Source organism: Rhinoraja longicauda, chromosome 4 (assembly GCF_053455715.1).
Source record: "Rhinoraja longicauda isolate Sanriku21f chromosome 4, sRhiLon1.1, whole genome shotgun sequence".
Taxonomy (NCBI): domain Eukaryota; kingdom Metazoa; phylum Chordata; class Chondrichthyes; order Rajiformes; family Arhynchobatidae; genus Rhinoraja; species Rhinoraja longicauda.
The window spans coordinates 21,479,385-21,500,388 of NC_135956.1; the positions used below are offsets into that span (position 1 = coordinate 21,479,385).

The following is a 21,004-nucleotide window of genomic DNA, read 5'->3' on the forward strand; positions in this document are numbered from 1 at the left end:
TCTGCCTTAAAAATATCCACTGACTTGGCCTCCACAGCCCTCTGTGGCAATGAGTTTCACAGATTAACCACCCTCTGACTAAAGAGGTTCCTCCTCACCTCCTTTCTAAAAAAGCGCCCTTTAATTCTGAGACAATGACCTCTGGTCCTAGACTCTCCCACCAGTGGAAACATCCTTTCAACATTCACTCTATCTATGCCTTTCATTATTCACACCTCCATTAAATCCCCTATCCTTATTTTTCTGCCACCTTCATAGAAAAACACAACTCCAAAAAACGCTATGTTTCTTCTTATGTATTCAAATTACACCAGTCCTCTGAGTCATGACATTCACATGTTCCCCTTCCTAGCCCTATCACTGGGGGAAGAGCCTTCAACTACCCTCGCTGTCAGGTCTCTTAATCCCTTTTTCCTTTCTCTCCCCATGTTAATTCGTTTTAGTTCCATATCTTCAGTGCTGTTATACTTACATCTCAGGGATGAAAGGCCCTTTGTGATTTTACAGATGTTATTTTTTTGTGCCTGGTACCAGGAGTAGTAATCAGTGCAGTACCTGAACATACATTAAATTATTGTTAATGTTAACATTGAAAAATAGTTACACATATGTAGACAGTCATATTGCTGTATCATTTCCATAAGTAGAGAAATAACAAAGATAAAAGACAGTAAGGCAATCAATATAAATATATTTTTAACGTGAGGGGGGAAATATTTAATAGGAACCTGAGGGGTAACTTCTTCACAGAAAGAGTGGTGGTGTATTGAACAAGCTGCCGGAGAAGGTAGTTGAGGCAGGTAGTATTGCAACGTTTAAGAAACAATTGGACAGGTACATGGATGGGACAGGTTCAGAGGGATATGGGCTGAATGCAAGCAGGCGGGACTAATGTAAATGGGGTCTGTTTCCATGCTGTATGACAGGAAATTCTGCAGTATTGCTCTGGAGTTCTTTAAGAACCCTGCATCTTCCAACACCCTTTATCAAAGGATGGTGGAAACAGAGTACTCAAGGCAGAAATGGATAGGTACATGATAAGTAACGAGGTGAAAGTTTTACCATTGGGAGAATGGGATGTGGAGATGAGACTACAATTAAAATGTAGAAACTAAAAGAAGGGTCGAAAGAGGCTCGACCCGAATTGGCACCTGTCCAGGCTCTCCTGAAATGCTGCCTGACCCACCGTTACTCCAGCACTTTGTGAGATTACATTTAGTTCAGCAGTGATCTTATAGCAGGGACAGATTGGCCTCTCGCTCAGATAACCTGTGGCCTCTGTGTGAGCTCCTAATTTTTATATTCACATGTCTGTCAATATATTTTGATGTTTAGCAAAAGACGTCTTTTTATATCCACTAACATTTCCTTCAAATTAATAATGCATTGCTATGATTTCTTTCAAGTAAATTATGCATTGAAATTCGTACACCTTTTATTTTCCATCTTAAGACAAAAGATCAAATTGATCCTATCGTAACTAAAACTGTGACCAAAGTGAATACTTGCAAACAAGCGTAAATGATAGGCGATGAAGATAATCATTACCATAGTTGATTATCATGATCCCTTATATTGGCACAATCCCAGCAGAAACGCCCATTTTACATTGTTCACCCACCAAGAGAAAACCACGTTTCCATTCTTACGGATGATGTATGAATGGATGACATGTATTGCATTATATTAATGTTAACTCTATATGACAACATCTCATTGTTGAGTCAAGCATAAAAGCCACAATAATGCGCATTTTCACTTACATTATGGCAGTTCTCTTTGATTGAATTCTCTTCATTTTGCAAAGGCATCGTTGAAAGAATCGACAAAGTTCCAGAACACACCGATTAATAGTTTGTACACCCACGACGGGCTTCTCTTCCTCTTTGTGCCTCGGAACACCTCTGCAGTCTACCACGAGAGTTAAATTCTCATATATAATAAGCTTAGTGCAACATAATGTCCATTCGGCCATATCCTTTCCCTTAGCTTTATCACCTCCACAAAGCTAATGGAATGGATGGAATGGAATACTTTATTGTCACATGTGACGAGGCACAGTGAAATTCTATGCTTGCATACCCAAGATGTGCAAATAGCGGCCATCTACGGCGCTGACCAAGTTACAAAGTATGCCGGCTCCTCCTTTGTATTTCCCCTCCCCCCTCCCCCCTCCCCCCTCCCCCCTCCCCCCTCCCCCCTCCCCCCTCCCCCCTCCCCCCTCCCCCCTCCCCCACAGCAGTTCCCCCACACCAGGTCCCCATTGTCCATTATTCTCCCTCCCTCACCCCCCTCACCCCCCATTATCCAACCCCCCCCCCTCACGGTGGTCCCCCCATGCCAGGTCTCCATTGTCCATTGTTCTCCCTCCCTCATCCCCTTCCGTCCCCATTGTCCACCCCCCTCCCTCACGGCGGTCCCCCCACACTAGGACCTCCATTGTCCACCCCCCTCTCACAGCAGTCCCCCCACGGCAGGTCCTCCATTGTCCACCCCCCTCCCTCACGGCGGTCCCCCCACATCGGGTCCTCCATTGTTCTTCCCCCTCCCTCACCTGTTCTTCCCCCCCCCCCATTCTCTCATCGACAGCCGGCCCATAGAACCATAGGATCATACAGTATAGAAATGGGCCCTTCCAGTCCACCTTGTCCATGATGTCTATGGTGCCCACCTCAATGTTTCAATGGTTCAATTATACTTTATTCACATGTACCTAGGTACAGTGAAATGCTTTGTTTTACAGACAACGCAACAAGTACAAAAAGAGTCGCCACGTTTCTGAAGCCGACAAAGTTACAAAAGTACTCATTAGAGTCATGTTGGTCCCTCTTCACAGATCCAATTTGCCTGCATTTGGCACATATCCCTCTATGCCTTTCCTTTATAAGCACCTGTTCAAATACTGGGAGTTCCATATAACCACCACACTCTGTGTGAAAGATTTACCCCTCAGATCTCCTTTAAATTTCTCCCCCCTCACATTAAACCTGAGCCCTCTAATTTTACGCTCCCCTGCCTTGGGTAAAGGATTATGATGATTTATCCTATCTATGCCCCTCATAATTTGTAAAGGGTGGAAACGTCCAGCACTCGAGGGTATAGCTGTAAGGATTAAAGGGGGAGAGTTTAATGGAGATGTGCGGGAAACGTTTATTTTTACACAGAGTAGTGGAGGCCTGGAACGCATTGCCAGACGTGGTTGAGAAGGCAGATACGATAATGGCATTTAAGAAGCTTTTAGATAGGCACAAGCGCAGGAAATATAGGGATATGGATCATGTTCAGACAGAAGAGATCAGTTGTACTTGGCATCATGTTCGGCACAAACATTGTTTGTTCCTGTGCTTTACTGTTCTATGTTCTATCCTATATTCCAGTGAGAATAAACTCAGCCTAAACAATTTCTCCTTTAACAACAGGCCTCCATTCCAGCAACGTCCTGACTAATCTGTCCTACTTTAGAGAATCAGAATGTTGCAGTATTACATTGAACATGTTTCTTTAGTTTAGTTTAGTTTAGTTTAGAGATACGGCGTGGAACAGGCCCGTCCACCCACCGAGTCTGCACCGACCAACGATCCCCACACTTTAACACTACCCTACACACACTGGGGACAATATTTTACATCTACATCAAGCCAATTAACCTACAAACCTGCACGTCTTTGGAGTGTGGGAGAAAACCGAAGATCCCGGAGAAAACCCACGCAGGTCACGGGGAGAACGTACAGACAAACACCCGTCGTCAGGATCGAGCCCAGATCTCTGGTGCTGTAAGGCAGTAGCTCTACTGCTATGCCACCGTGCTGCCCTATTTTTGATAATAACTCTTTCTAAGCCGATGATAGAAACAATGCACTCAGCATTTCTGGGGAGGTTAGAAGGTTTTAGAGTAGACCAAAAATAGCCAAACAACTCAGCAATGCTCAATGTGAAAGTTGAACCACGTTAGTATCTTTCAGATTTACTTCATGCATGATATGAACTGAACTTATGAACTCATGATATCCACTCTATAGAACTTACTTGAATGCACTTGTCCAATGGTAATGCTTGGAGTAGATTGAACCTCATATTTTGGAGATCCTAAAAATGAATATACAGATTTCATTGAACTTTTCAAATACCACCCTTTACAAAATTTACTTAAGACAAGTTAGATTATATATATATATATATATATATATGTATATATATATATATATATATTCCTTTATTTGTCCCACACCGGGGAAATTTACAGTGTTACAGCAGCAAAGTGGATAGCAAGAGATCATTCATTATAAATAAAAGTAAAGACAAGGATAAATTATCATCAGTTTACTGTGTGTTCCTTAAATGTTACTGTTGACGCGTCTGCTGGGAGCAGTGCTGGTTGTGCAGTCTCACAGCAGCGGGAAGGAAGGACCTCCTATATCTCTCCTTCACGCACTTGGGGTGAAGGAGTCTGTCACTGAAGGAGCTACTCAGTGCAGTGACAGTGTCCTGCATGGGGTGGGAGTCGTTGTCCAGCAGCGATGTTAACTTTGCCATCATCCTCCTCTCTCCCACTGCTTGTACTGAGTCGAGGGGGCAACCCAGGACAGAGCTGGCCTTCCTGACCAGCTTGTCAAGTCTCTTCCCATCCGCCGCTGAGATCCTGCTGCTCCAGCAGACCACTCCATAGAAAATGGCCAATGCAACAACCATGTTGTAGAAGGTCCTTAGGAGTGCCCCCTGACTCCAAAGGACCTGAGTCTCCTCAGCAGATAAAGTCTGCTCTGGCCCTTTTTGTATAGCGCATCGGTGTTTTCGGTCCAGTCCAATTTATTGTTGAGGTAAACACAGAATAAAGATTATTCTGTGGCATAAGCTCTTTTTGACCTTTTACTTTTTCGATTCCAACATTTTAATTTACTCTCTCATTTAATTCACAGCCTTAATGATTCGCTCTGATATCCCGGTAAATGCATTCTTTGTGTGTCCAGGAAATTGGACGTGGAACTTTTCCATAAATTACTTCAATTAACAGCTCGAAGGTATCACAAAATGCTGGAGTAACTCAGCAGGTCAGGCAGCATCAACGAGAGAGGGAATGGGTGACGTTTCGGGTCGAGACTCTTCTTCAGACTGATGTCAGGGGGGCGGGACAAAGAAAGGATATAGGTGGAGACAGGAAGACAGTGGGCGAACTGGGAGGGGGGAGGGGAAGAGAGGGACAGAGGAACTATCTAAAGTTGGATAAGTCAATGTTCATACCGCTGGGCTGTAGGCTGCCCCAAGCAGTTAACAGTTCAGTTCTTTTCTGTGTTCAGTTTTTCTTTGCTTTTTTTTTTAACTTGTCTTCCTTAAACACCAACATTTACATTTGTTCAGAGAAACAGAAAAGAAAAAGGCAGGCTGATCAATGTTCCCAGGAACAGCGGTAGAAAGCACATGCGTGTAAAGTGGGGACAGTTCTGTGGAATTTCAATCTCAGCTATCACCTTTCCTGAGTAAAATTAGGTCAAGCCAGTAGAGATTTAGAATTTAATTCACAGCTCTGCTCCAGTGTGAGAAATTATTCCCTTACTCTCAATCACATCAAAACACTTGAACATTAACACCACATGCACCTGTGGGTGGCTCAGCCTGCAATGTGGTCGTCTTCATCCTTCTGAGGCCTTCTGTAGCTGTTGTGATCAATGTCGAAACAGTGGTAGATGCTGAAATATAAAAGCAACCCTCTTTTAAAAACTGTACACATGCTTTAATTTTCCCTTCCTTTGAGGGTGAGAATCTATATGCTCAGAGGGAAGATTAATGACAATATAGGCTGAGGCTGTCATTATCAACAAATAACCGTTAATGTAGGAACATGTATCCTGTCTGTTCAAATGACGTATCTCATTGAGCCACAAACTGTATAAGGGGAGATGACCAAAAGCTTGCAATAGGAGATTGGTTATGGGGAGCATTTAAAATAATGTAAGAGATAGAGAGAATGAGCAAGCAAATGCTTGAGTTTAATGTCTTCGCAACTGAAAGCACTATTTATAATAGCATAGGCCAGATTTGGAAATTTGAGAGGAATGTAGGTTTGGAGGAAATTATAGCAGTAGTGAGCTGGCAAGCTGGATTGGAAAATAGCCATGAAAAATTAGATGCATTCTTACTTAAAGAATCCAATGAATGATTAATGCCAATGCAAGCCACTGGTAATATAAAGTAGAGAGTTGCGACATTCAGGTTTTAGAGACATTGTTTTGCTTGCAGAAGCAATGAGAGGATAAATGGGAAAATAAGTACTGGAATGTGGCAAAAGATAAAGGGAAAGAAATGATTTGCAAGTTCATAGCATCTTTCAAAATGCTTTGTAAAAAAGGAAATACTTTTAACGTGATGCAGATAAATGAAGTTGCCAGTTTATACATGGCAAGAACCCACAAAGAGAAATAACAAACACAACCAACTGAACTCTTAAAAATCTTGAAGATGCAAGGAACTGCAGACGGTGGAATCGTGAGTGAAATGCAAAGTGCAAGAGTAACTCAGGCGGCATCTCTGGAGGACATGGAGGACAGACAGAAGAATGGTCCCTACCCGAAATATCGCCCCTCCATGTCCTCCAGAGATGTTGCCTGACCCGCTGAGTAACTCCAACACTTTGTGTTTTACACTTAAAATTCTTAAATCACCCAGATTACAGTGGCAACTGCCAGCACCACCTCGGATAGGAATTGTAGAATCTTTTATGACTGAGAGGGCACTTGGGGTCTTGGTCTATTATCTTGTCTGAAAGTAATCACATCCACCAGTGCAACACTTATTCAGTAATGAATTGAAATGTCAGCCCGCTTTAGATATTCAAGTCCGCACAGTTTGGTTTGAACTCATCGCTATGATCTCTTCAATGAGTCAAGGGTGCTTCTGATTAGATTCTCTGGAGAGATTGACATTATTCATCTATTTTAAATGTATTTCTGATGTGCAATTAGAGCTATTTGTTACTGGGCTATCTGTTGAAATTTCCCAAGAAAGAAATTGTGAATGATATATGAAGGATGATATATCTATGGTGAGCCTGGTTCGAGCATGATAGTCATGGCATCAAACTGAAGCAGTGCCTGTTAGTACTAATGCTTGTAGACATGCTTTAATTGTGAAGTAAAAACTCTCAGGCTAATTTCACTAGTGCCAATCAGTGACCATTTGGAAAATTAGAGCTTTCGGCCAGTTAATAGACATAGAAACATAGAAACATTGAAAATAGGTGCAGGAGTAGACCATTTGGCCCTTCGAACCACCACCAACATTCAATATGATCATGGCTGATCATCCAAAATCAGTACCCCGTTCCTGCTTTCTCCCCATATCCCTTGATTCCGTTTGCCCTAAAAGCTATATCTAATTCTCTCTTGAATACATCCAGTCAATTGGTCTCCACTGCCTTCTGTGGCAGAGAATTCCACAGATTCACAGCTCTCTGGGTGAAAAGGTTTTTCCTCGTCTCAGTCCTAAATGGCCTACCCCTTATTCTTAAACTGTGACTCCTGCTTCTGGACTCCCCCAACATCGGGAACATTTTTCTTGCATCTAGCCTGTCCAATCCCTTAAAAATGTTATATGTTTCTATAAGATCCCCTCCCATCCTTCTAAATTCCAGTGAATATAAGCCCAGTCGACCCATTCTTTCATATATCGATCCATTCCATTCTACCAGTTGCCTAACTTGGATTTATTTCTGATCTTAGATGTGACACAGTCGGCAAAAGACTGTTTTGGCCCCAGCATATGTTCACCGGAATGTACAATCTGCACACTCAGTTTCTCACCCCACCTCTATTTGTAGGTGGTAATGTGGGTCGGTTATGCCTCATGGATAGGATATACAGCCATTTGGATGGGCAAGGGCTGATTAGGGACAATCAGCATGGTTTTGTATATGGGAGGTCGTGTCTCACAAATCTGATTGATTTTTTTGAAGACGTGAGTAAAAAGGTTGTTGAGGACAGAGCCATAGATGTGTACATGGACTTCAGTAACGTGTTCGACAAGGTGCCGCATGGTAGGCTGCTCTGGAAGGTTAGATCTCATGGGATCTAAGGAGAGATAGCTGAATAGATAGCAAATTGGCTCCATGAAAGGAAGCAGAGGGTGATGGTGGAAGGTTGCTTCTCAGACTGGATGCCTGTGACCAGTGGTGTGCCTCGGGGTTCGATGCTGGGCCTGTTACTGTTTGTTATCTACATCAATGATTTGGATGAGAACATACAGGGCAAGATTAGCAAGTTTGCTGATGAAACAAAAGTTAGTGGTTTTGCAGATAGTGAAGATGGTTGTGAACGATTGCAGCAGGATCTGGATCCATTAGCCAGGTGGGCGGAGAAATGGTTCATGGAATTTAATACGGAGAAGTGTGAGGTGTTCCATTTTGGGATGTCGAACAAGGGCAGGGCCTACACAGTAAATGGTAGGCCTCTGGGTAGTGTTGTAGAGCAGAGGGATTTAGGAGTATAAGTGCATGGTTCCTTGAAGGTCGAGTCGCAGGTAGATAAGGTGGTCAAAAAGTATTTTGGCACTTTGGCCTTCATCAGTCAGAGTATCGAGTATAGAAGTTGGGAGGTCACGTTGCAGTTGTATAAGACGTTGGTGAGACTGCATTTAGAATATTGTGTTCACTTCTGGGCGCCATGTAATAGGAAAGATATTGTCAAGCTTGAAAGGGTTCAGAAAAGATTTACGAGGATGTTGCCAGGACTAGAGGGTGTGAGCTATAGGGAGAAGTTGAGTAGGCTGGGTCTCTATTCCATGGAAAGTAGGAGGGTGAGGGGAGATCTTATGGTATACAAAATCATGAGACGAATAGATCGGGTAGATGCACAGAGTGTTTTACCCAGAGTAGGGAAATTGAGGACTAGAGGACATAGCTTCAAGGTGAAGGGGAAAAGGTTTAATAGGAATTCGAGGGGTAATGTTTTCATGCAGAGGGTGGTGGGTGTGTGGAACAAATTGCCAGAGGAGGTAGTTGAGGCTGGGACTATCCGATCGTTTAAGAAACATTTGGACAGGTACATGGATATGACAGGTTTGGAGGGTTATGGACCAAGTGCAGGCAAGTGGGACTGGGGTAGCTGGGACATTGTTGGCCGACGTGGGCGAGTTGGGCCGAAGGGCCTGTTTCCACACTGTATCACTCTATGACTCTATGACTCTATGACTCCATGGAATCAAATAATATCATGGGAAAAAAAACTATTATTTGTAGAAACTTTGTTGAGGAAAAACGGAAACAGATTTGAATGCATTGTTTATCTGCAGCTCACAACATATTGGCACTTCATCATCTTCCAGAAAATAGCAAACATTCAAAAATGAAATCGATTTATTTCCTCATGTTCAAAATGCCTTCTGACTATTTAGAGTCATAGAGTCTTACAGTGACTTCAAAAAGTGCCTTCATCCCAGTTTTCCCATGCCGACCAACATGCCCCATCTACACTAGTCCCACCTGCCTGCATTTGGCCCATATTCCCCTAAACCTATACCTATCCATATATATGTCCATAGGCACAGAATGCTGGAATAACTCAGCAGGTCAGGCAGCATCTCAAGAGAAAAGGAATGGGTAACGCTTGACCCGAAAAGTCACCCATTCCTTTGCGCCAGTGATCCTGCCTGACCCGCTGAGTTACTCCAGCATTCTGTGTCTATCTTTAGTGTAAACCAGCATCTGCAGTTCCTTCCTACATATGTATCTGTCCAAATGTTTTTTAAACGTTGTGATAGTACCATGGCTCAAATATCTGCTCTGGCAACTTGTTCCATATACCTACCACCATTTGTGTAAAAAAGTTGTCCCTCAGGTTTTCCCTGAATTACCTAAAAGGTTATCTAAAAAGTAAAACTGAAAAGCAACCTAAAATGTTACCCTTCTTTAGTCAGAGGGTCAGTTAATCTGTGGGACTCGTTGCCACAGAGGGCTGTGGAGGCCAAGTCAGTGGATATTTTTAAGACAGATAGATAGATTCTTGTTTAGATCGCGTGTCAAGAGTTATGGGGACAAGGCATGAAAATGGGATTAGGAGGTAGAGATCAGCCATGATTGAATGATGGAGTAGACTCGATGGGCTGAATGGCCTAATTCTACTCCTATAACTTGTTTCTATTAAATCTTTTCCCCCCTCACCATAAACACGTGTCCTGCTCTTTAGCTCACATATCTCCAGTATGAGCCTTGATCTTGCCCATTGCTGATTTCCCTGTTCTGCGATGATTGGTACTTTTGAACCTCACCTTGATGTTTGTTTCTGCTATTGCTCTAGCCCCAGCTACCTGCCAACCTGATTTCCACTCATTGCCACAATTCATCTGGCCTCATCCATGAGCCCCAGTACCATGCTTCATGAGATATAATTATAAGCAGTAAAAGATGAACAAATGAGCAAGTAGTGTGGTACTGACCAGTTGATGTCGGTTTTCTGTTGTAAAATGTTTCATTTATAACTGGTTGCATTGAATCTGAAAACCACAGTGAAGTTATATCCCTGTCTGAAATATTAAAAAAAATATCAAACAATTATTATAGACACAAGGAACTGCGGATACTAGTTATAAAAAAAAGAGATGCATAGTGCTTTAGTAACTCAGCAGGTCAGGGCTTCTCCAGAGACACAAACCAACCTTCCTTCCATTGACTCCATTTACACCTCACGCTGCCTCAGCAAGGCCAGCAGCATAATCAAGGACGAGTCGCACCCTGGCCACTCCCTCTTCTACCCTCTCCCATCGGACAAAAAAGGTATAGAAGTGTGAAAATGCACAACTCCAGATTCATGGACAGTTTCTTCCCAGCTGTTATCAGGCAACTGAATCATCCTACCACAACCAGAGAACAGTGCTGAACTACTATCTATCTCATTGATGACACTTGGATTATTGTACTGGGGATCTTATAGAAACTTACAAAATTCTTAAGGGGTTGGACAGGCTGGATGCGGGAAGATTGTTCCCGATGTTGGGGAAGTCCAGAACAAGGGGTCACAGTTTAAGGATAAGGGGGAAGTCTTTTAGGACCGAGATAAGAAAGTTTTTTTTCACACAGAGAGTGGTGAATCTGTGGAATTCTCTGCCACAGAAGGTAGTTGAGGCCAGTTCATTGGCTATATTTAAGAGGGAGTTAGATGTGGTCCTTGTAGCTAAAGGGATCAGGGGGTATGGAGAGAAGGCAGGAACGGGATACTGAGTAGGATGACCAGCCATGATCATATTGAATGGCGGTGCAGGCTCGAAGGGCCGAATGGCCTACTCCTGCACCTATTTTCTATGTTTCTATCCTTGATCGTACTTTGCTGGCTTTACCTTGTCCTAAACATTATTCCCACTGTAAATGGCTCGATTGTAATCATGTATCGTCATTCTACTGACTGGATAGCACGCAACAAAAGCTTTTCACTGTACCTCACTCCATGTGAAAATAAACTAAACTGATTTTAAAAATGTATGCTGCCCGAACTGTTGAGTTACTACAGCACTTTGTGTCAAACATTTAATACCTGTGTTTATGTTTGTTTCACATCTCTCTTTCTTAGTGATCTGAGGGGAACATTCAGTCTCTGTCAACTCCCACAGCACTCCCATCAGTCTCGTTTATTTATTTAATTCCCTGCAACCTATTCTCTCACACATGCCCATTAACCACGATGTGCAGAGGTAGAGCTGCTGCCTTTTAGTGCCAAACCCGGGTTCGATCCTGACTTTGCGTGCTGTCTGTATGGAGACATTCTTCCTGTGACCGCGTGTGTTTTCTCCGGTTGCTCTGGTTTCCTCCCACACTTCAAAGATGTGCAGGTTTATAGGTTAATTGGCTTCGGTAAAAATTGTCAATTTTCCTTGGTGTGGAGGATAGTGCAAATGTACGGGGGGATCGCTGGTCGGCGTGGACTCGGTGGGCCGAAGAGCCTGTTGCTGCACTGTACCTCTAAACTAAACTAAAACATTTTGATTTTCTCACCAGACATCTGCACTAAGGGTAATTGACAACTAATTAACTGAACAACCAGGATAACTATGGGATAGGGGAAGATCCCGCAGGGGAAAACCCATTCAGTCACAGGGAGAACATGCAAACTGCATGGCGACAGCAATGGACGTTACGACCAAACCTGGGTCACTGGAGCTCTGAAACAGCTGCACTATCTATAACAGCATGATAAGATATGATACAATACGATAGAACTTTATTTATCCCAGGAGGGAAATTGGTCTGCCAACAGTCATAAAAACACAACAAGATGCATGAAACATGAAATTAAAGTGACGAGTGGGAAGTCCAGGATTGGGGATGTGCAAAGATTGGGGGGGGGGGGGGGGGGGGAGAGGAGAGTCAGTCTACCCCACGACAGAAGGGGAGGAGTTATACAGTTTGATAGCCACAAGGAAAAAGGGAATCATACAGCACGGAAACAGCCCTTCTGCCCAACGTGTTCATGCTGACCAAGATGCCCCATCTAAATTAGTCCCAATGCCTGCATTTGGCCTATATCCCTCTAAACCTTTCCTAGTTGAGAAGGTTGAGGGGGGACCCCATTGAAACTTACAGAATAATGAAAGGCATAGATAGAGCAGATATGGAAAGGATGTTTCCATTGGTGGGAGAGTCTAGGACTCAGAATGAAAGCCTCAGAAAGGGTGTTTTTTTAGAAAGGAAGTGAGGAGGAACTTCTTTAGTCAGAGGGTAGTTAATCTGTGGGATTCATTGCCACAGAGGGCTGTGGAGGCCAAGTCAGTGGATATTTTTAAGGCAGAGATAGACAAATTCGTGATTAGAACGGGTGTCATGGGTTATGGGGAGAAGGCAGGAAAATGGGATGAGGAGAAGGCAGGAAAATGGGATGAGGAGGCAAAGATCAGCCATGATTGAATGGTGGAGTAGACTCGATGGGCCGAATGGCCTAATTTTACTCCTATAATTTGTGAACGTGAACTATCCACATACTGTATCTGTCCAAGTGTCTTTTAAATGCTGTTATAGTATCTGCCTCAACTACCTCCCCTGGCCACTCGTTCAATGTACCCACCAGCTTATTTGGGATATTCAGCTCAAGTGTCTGCAATAACATGTTTAATAACCAGTTTTGAATATATTTCACCATAAAAAGAAAGTATCTCACCCAGAACGCCAGCCATTACACAGATGAAAATGCAGTCTGTTTCATTTTTGCTCACTGCAACAGAAATAGATCTTAAATTAATCTGTTCTTTAATTATTGCATTCTGCCTCTTTAATATAGAGAATAACAACTTATTAAGTAATTCCTCAAGAACAGGAGCCGTATATCCCTCATGGGGCAGAAGTATCTAATATTAGTGCCCATGTTATTTTGAATGATCAGGATCATTCTCAGACTGTTTTTCCTCTCCTGTGAGGACGTATCAGATGCTGTACACATAACATTTCTGAAAACTCTGACTCGGCCGCAGGAGACAACTACATTGGCTCCAGAGGAAGGCCTGGTGGATTGCGGCCTGCAGGTGGAAGTCACCGAGCCGGTCCCCTGCTCGTTGGATCCGGTAGTCCGTCGGCCTGGCAGAGGGAGGCTCATGTTTGTCCCCTGAAAACTAGAGACCAGGAGGATGGAGCCAGCGATGACAGGTGACGAGGAGAGGAGAAGGCTCGGAGGTCTGATCTACCACGGCCTTGTGGTCGGCTACGGGATGCATCCCTAGGAAACAAAGGTGGACGGGCGAGGAGTGGGACGTGGCGTCCCACGAAGGAGATGGCTGGAGGCCCGCAACAGCCTGGGACTTGCCTGGAACAGGCGCCGCTCATAAACACTTGAGTGTGGACTTTGAAAATGGAAACAAAACTTGGTGCCTCTTGCATGCGATCAGGGGTATGGCAATACTCTACTGGACTGTTTGTAAGATAAAGCATTTTACTGTGAGCACTTCGCACATGTGACAAAAAAGCACCATTGAATGCTGTTAGTGCTGTGAACCCCATGTTCTATATCTTGTATGAAGCGATGAAAATGAAATTAGGAGAAGCTTAATCTGATTTAACTTTGCCACTTTGCCTGTCTTTTTTATGATGTAAAGAGAAATCCTGATTCCTGTTCTGCTGAATACAGAATTTATTTCATCCTACCAAAGAACCTTATTAAATTAAAGCCTTATCAAAAAAAATACAATTTTCAAGGTATCATTTTGCTCAGCTTATTTTATTAAATTAAGGTTAGGCAGTGAAAATGAACTGATCCATTCTTAGTGAATCCCTTGGTAGGGTCCTCATTGCGATCTAACAGACTGAGCTTCAATAATTTGATAGAATATTGCTGGCAGTAATTGCAGGAATGAAGTGCAGAACTACACTTTTGATGGAAAACCATCACCTCATCCATTAACATTAGACCTAGAAAACAATATTGACGTTGACTATTGATAGTAAAATGATAACAACATTTGCTATGTAGTTCCTCTTGATTTTGTTGTACAGTGAAATGGGATGGCAAATCAAAAATAAAATGTGTCATCAAATGATGTTTGTTTTCTCCAGGGAGTTATAAAATTCAATTTTAAAGTATAACAATGGCAATAATTTTAAAACATACTAAGGTCACGTGAACCTAGCCCATGTTCAAGATCACTACCCCATTGACCAGGCCAAGAAGCATTAACTAAATAACCAAGGTCATTAAATTTAGTTAAATTTCGAGATTAACCTAGTCTTCATTCCCAGAATTATCAACCCTTTCCTCGTTCCCTGAATCACTGACCCTTCCTCTATTCCCAAGGTCACTAATATTTTCCCCTTTTACAATGATCACAAAAATTCACCCTCATTTCTGGGTGACAAGCACTTCCCCCATTTTCAGAATCAAAATACCTACCCCAATTCCCAGATCATAACCTCTTTCCTTATTCTCCAGGTCACAGACACTTTCCCATTCCCAGGAACACAACACTTCCCGACTGAAGAATCACTTCCCGACTGAAAAATCAGTCTGAAGAAGGGTCTCGACCCGAAACGTCACCCATTCCTTCTCTCCCGAGATGCTGCCTGACCTGCTGAGTTACTCCAGCATTTTGTGAATAAATACCTTCGATTTGTACCAGCATCTGCAGTTATTTTCTTATACTTCCCGACTCACAATCCCTTCCCTCATTTCCACAAAATACCAACGCTTCCCCCATTCCTGGAATACCCCATTCTCATTCTCAGAAAGATATCCATTTCCAGTGTTCCTAGGATCACAAGATCATCCCTATTGTCAGTTTCACCATTTCCTCTACAAATTCAGGAACACCAACTGTATCTATGCGCAGGAGTTATCACCTACATTAATTCCTGGACTCAGCATCATTTCCCACATTTATAGGATTACTAACATTCCCTTAATCCTTTACTTATGCCCAAATCACAAATTCTTCCCCTTTGCCAAAGGAGGATTCCTAATTGGAAATATTCCTAATTCCAAACTTTCTGCTTGCTTAGTTTGAAAGTACCCGGGGGTAATACACAAGAAATCATACAATAATCAATAAAATAGAAAACCATAGAGAATGGAGCTGGACTTAAAAATCTCCTTGAAGAAACTGGTGGTATTTCCCACAAAGTCAACCAGAATAGCAGTGAAATCTGTAAAGACAAAAACATATAGAAGGTTGCTCCAAAGTAATGAATATTGGAATGGTACATGCATTTTTATGGTTAATTATTCTGTTCTTTCATTCTAATTATTTAAGGAACACTGCCCTCAGAATAAGATGAATTAGCACAATCAAATGACTTCTGTAAAATATACTTAATACTCGTCAGGTCAGGCAGCACCTGCAAAGTGAGAAATAAGGTTAATATTTCAGGTCTCGGACAATTCATCAAAAGTGTTGAAAAGATTACTAATTGATGGATGTCATTCAGGCAGAAACATTTACTCAGTTTCTCTTTCCAAAGATGCTGTCCGCCCTGCTGGGTGTTATCAGGGAATTCTAATTATATTATAGATTTAAGATAAAATATCCAGAAAGGAACACATTTTTTAAATGCAGTAAGTGATTCAGAGTGTATCTCATTTCTCACTTATATTAAGTGATACTTATGAAACAGTTTTACTTTGGTTTTAATTTAGTTTAGTTTATTATTATCACATCTACCGAGGTACAGTGATAAGTTTTTGTTTGCATGCTATCCAGTCAAAGAAAAGTCTATACATGATTACAATCTAGCTGTCCACAATGCACAGATAAATGATAAAGGGTACAACATTTGGAATAAGATAAAGTCTGGAGGTATGACATAGATGGGAGGTCAGGACCGCATTCTAGCTGATGAAAGACCTGTTCAGTTGCCAACAGCTGGGAAGAAACTGTCTCTAAATCTGGAGGTATGTGTTTTCAAACTTCTGTACCTCTTGCCTGATGAAAGAGGGGAGAAGAGGGAGTGACTGGGGTGAGACTGGTCCTTGATTGTCCTGGTGGCCGTGCCAAGGCAACATGAAGTGTAGATGGAGTCAAAGGAACAACACCACAAAATGCTATTCAATCCATCGTGCTTTGAATGTGAAACCCAATTTACCAGAAAGGGGGATGAACGGATTGATCTGTGTTGCTATCCTAATTGCAACAACCAACATTTATGGAATACTTTTAACACAGTAAAATCACCCAATATGTTTCATAGAACATCAATCAAAATTACATAAACAGAGATAAGGTAAGTGGCAAAGAGATATGTTTCAAGGAGTGTCTTTAAACAGGATATTCCAAGTTTTAGGAATAAGCTGCTGATTAAAAGTGCTTTTTAAAAGACATTTGGACAGGTACATGGATAGGAAAGGTTTAGAGGGGTATGTGCCAAAAGTGGGCAGGTACAACTAGTGTAGATGGAGCATCTTGGTTGACATGGACAAGTTGGGATGAAGTTGGCCCGGCTTGGTTGGCCCGTTTCAGTGCTGCATGACTCCATGACTCTAAGTAGTGGCCCTCTTGCTTTATTCAATAGTACCAAAGAGTTGATATCAACGTCTTTTGTCATAACTGTTCTTTTTTCTCTTGATATCAGAAACTATTCCTAAACTCTTTTGGCTGCAGAACATGTTTACGAGTAGAATTACTTTAGACATTAACTGACCTGTCAAGTCATTTGTCCTGTTGTTTAAGCAGTAGCAGTATTTCAATGGGAAAACAGATGGATCAATTTTCCAGAAGCTTGAGACTACGGGCAGAGAAATTACAAAATCAATCACAAAATCACAAAACCGGTGATCGCTGGTCGGCACGGATTCTGTGGGCTGAAGGGCCTGTTTCCGTGTTGCGTCTCTAAAATTTCTATGGGTGGCACGGTGGTGCAGCGGTAGAGTTGCTGCCTTACAGCGCCAGAGACCCGGGTTGGATCCTGACTATGGGTGGTGTCTGTATGGACTTTGTACCTTCTCCCCGTGACCTGTGTGGGTTTGAGTTTAGGAGCAGGGAGGTTCTGCTGCAGTTGTACAGGGCCTTGGTGAGACCACACCTGGAGTATTGTGTGCAGTTTTGGTCTCCTAATCTGAGGAAAGACGTTCTTGCCTTAGAGGGAGTACAGAGAAGGTTCACCAGATTGATCCCTGGGATGGCGGGACTTACATATGAGGAAAGACTAGATAGACTGGGCTTGTACTCGCTGGAATTTAGAAGACTGAGGGGGGATCTTATAGAAACATATAAAATTCTTAAGGGGTTGGAGAGGCTAGATGCGGGAAGATTGTTCCCGATGTTGGGGGAGTCCAGAACCAGGGGTCACAGCTTAAGGATAAGGGGGAAGTCTTTTAGGACCGAGATGAGAAAACATTTCTTCACACAGAGAGTGGTGAGTCTGTGGAATTCTCTGCCACAGAAGGTAGTTGAGGCCAGTTCATTGGCTATATTTAAGAGGGAGTTAGATGTGGCCCTTTTTGCAAAAGGGATCAGGGGGTATGGAGAGAAGGCAGGTACAGGCTACTGAGCTGAATGATCAGCCATGATCATATTGAATGGCGGTGCAGGCTCGAAGGGCCGAATGGCCTACTCCTGCACCTATTTTCTATGTTTCTATGTTTCTATGTTTCTCCGGGTGCTCCAGTTTCCTCCCCCACTCCAAAGATGTACAGGTTTGTTGGCTAATTAGCTTCGGTGAAAATTGTAAATTTTCCCTATTGTGTGTAGAATAGTGTTAGTGTATGGGGATCGCTGGTCTTCGGGGACTCGATGGGCCGAAGGGCCTGTTTATGCGCAGTATATCTAAACTAAACTAAACAGTCACGACAGTTTTACAACTCCGTAGGAATTCATGACAAACTACAAAAAGTTAAAGTGAGTACTTACTGTTATAAATGAGAATTGACACTTTATGGAGTGCAAGAGAACTATGGGAAGTGACGCCCAGCAATGAGAAGAACTGTTGATCTCCTGTGAATATTTTACACGTAAAATTAATATGTATGTGGATCATGTGATATTCCAAATGTAAATGTCTGCCTATATCCATATCTAAGCATACAAAATGATTAGATTAGGTGAAAGCTTTACCTTCAAGTGTTGTATTGATCATTTTATTGACTAATTCAGTCAGATCAATGGCACCAGAGTCAAGAGATCCAACAGATAATTCTGAAAATGGAGAAACATCTTTACATATCACCAATAGCTAGAGGGAAATATCAAGATATTATATCTATATATTTCTTTCGGTTCCAATACTTTTCATTATTATCTAGTTGTCAAATGATAGATCCAGGAAGTCTCAGGTTCATCTTGTGAAAGAATTTATTGAAGACTTCAGGATCCTGATTGTTATGTTTATGATGTGTACAGGTCTTAGTGCTGAATGAGCATTTGTTGCACTGTAATTTTCAATTTGTCCTCTTCTTCTACATCTACTTTTATTGCCTCATCTTTGGTGCCAATGTCTTCAGCAGTGTGGCACCCTAGCTGTTGAGTACTCTCTTAAAAGATCTCCACTCCTTCATATTCCTCTTTGTCTTTTTTTCACATACTACAAAGCTTCCTTAATAATCCTTGAAAAATGTTTCCTTTCACCTTTATAGTGGCACAGTTCATAGTTTCAATAGCCTGTGTGCAATACAGGTGCCGTCTGTATGGAGTTTGCATGATCTCTCAGCAACTACATGTGTTTTCTCTCAATTGTTTAGACTTTAGACTTTAGAGATACAGTGTGGAAACAGGCCCTTCTGCCTACCGAGTCTGCACCAACCACCAATCACCCTGCACACTAGCACTATCCTAAACATGAGGGACAATTTATAACTTTACAGGCCAATTGATCTACAAACCTGTATATCTTTGGAGTGTGGGAGGAAACGGGAGCACCCAGGGAAAACCCACACGGTCGCCCGTAGTCAGGATCGAACTTGGGTCTCTGGTGCTGTAAGGCAGCAATTCTACCACTGCGCCACTGTGCCACCCAATTTTTCTGGTTAACTCTGCGGGTCAGGCAGCATCTCTGGAGAAACCCTGACCCGTTGAGTCATGCCAGCACTTCTTGTCATTTTTTACAATTATTCACCATTCCTTCAAAGCATTCAGGAGATATCAACAGTTATTCATGCAAGTGTTGTTGCAACTGCTTGATAATGGGTCAAGGGATGTGTGGGAAAGAACTACAGATGCTGGTTTACACTGAAGATAGATACAAAATGCTGGAGTAACTCAGCAGGTCAGGCGGCATCTCTGGAGAAAAGGAATAGGTGACCTTTCAGGTCGAGACCTTTGTTCAGACTGAGAGTCAGGGCAGAGGGAAATTAGACGTTTGAAAAGATACAGAACAAATCGGAGCCGGCATGGTGATCCCGGGAAATGTGAAGCCCACAATGGCCCTTTGTTGGCTGTAGAAGAGGTGATAATGAAACCATACGACCAGTTAAACTAATAGGACGACTAGGGTGGGGGATGGATGAAGAGACAGGGAATGCAAAGGTTACATTTCTCTAAATTGTCTTGCTCAGTAAAGCCAGTTTTGGGCCTCCTGAATCATGATGGTAATTGCCAATGCTGAAAGTGTGCACATGATTTAGATTTGACTGAAGCCAGTAAAAGATCAGCACCAGCATTGTATGTGATTGAGACAATGTGGGCATAAACATATATACATCTTCATCTTCATACCTTTCAGCAGCCTGGGATAAGATTTATGTCCTTTGATGTATGCATTTGAGTGTCATTTTTGAGAATAAACATTCAATAACTTATTACATCATCCTTGCCATAGGATTCAGTTCAGTGTAGTTTAATGTCACATACCGAGGTGCAGTGAAAAGCTTCTGTTGCGTGCCAACCAGTCAGCAGAAAGACAATACATGATTACAATCGATCCATTTACAGTGTATAGATACATGATAAGGGACAGCGAATGTTTCTCAATTGATGCATCAAATCACTGAAAACAGAATTCCAGCCATCATTTCTCACCCCCACCATGTTATTTTCCACCGTTACTGCCACATAGAAAATTTCAAGGAGTTATTTTTATCAGATTTTCTAATTGTTGATATAATCGATTAATTCTTTCTTTTTTGCCTTGCTGTTGAAACATTGAAACACACCACTGACATTCTACCATGTGTTGCATTGAGATTTACCTTCTCTGTTGTTCATTGTGTACATGTTAGGACATTGACTGAAATCATGGAACCAGAGTTCACCCAGAACAACGATTCCTATCGGCTTTTGTCCAGTTATTATGTTTAAGCTTCAACTTCAAGTTAACTCCTTCTTAGCCTATTAATGTTTAGCATAACAAGTGTCCATTCCTTGCTGGATTTTTTGATTATTAATTTAAAAAGTGTTCTGAACAACATTGTTGTTCTTGATAAAAATTGTACATGTTTTATTTCATTGTACTTTGTGATATTAGAATACCTTCCACATCTTCAAGTTTTTCCTATTGTAAATAAGGTTGAGTTTCAGCTCAAACTTTTATGTTTCTCACATGTCTTGATAGAACTAATATTTTCACTTCAGTGAAGCTTGGTGATAGAGCTTGGTGAAAAAAACCCAATCATAAACTAAGATG

At 42.2% G+C, this 21,004-nt stretch overlaps 1 protein-coding gene across 1 annotated transcript; it reads right to left on the bottom strand.

Moving 5' to 3' along the window:
- Positions 1–332: 332 nt before the first annotated feature.
- hhla1 (HHLA1 neighbor of OC90) lies at positions 333–20,595 on the bottom strand. The gene is made up of 11 exons (XM_078398415.1): positions 20,571–20,595; positions 18,502–18,582; positions 18,298–18,381; positions 17,090–17,173; positions 15,515–15,598; positions 13,131–13,184; positions 10,423–10,509; positions 5,595–5,684; positions 4,027–4,086; positions 1,764–1,911; positions 333–555 (listed from the first exon to the last, which is right to left on the bottom strand). The coding sequence occupies exons 1-11, from the start codon at positions 20,593–20,595 to the stop codon at positions 333–335; spliced, it is 1,020 nt and encodes a 339-aa protein (XP_078254541.1).
- Between the last annotated feature and the right edge of the window lie 409 nt (positions 20,596–21,004).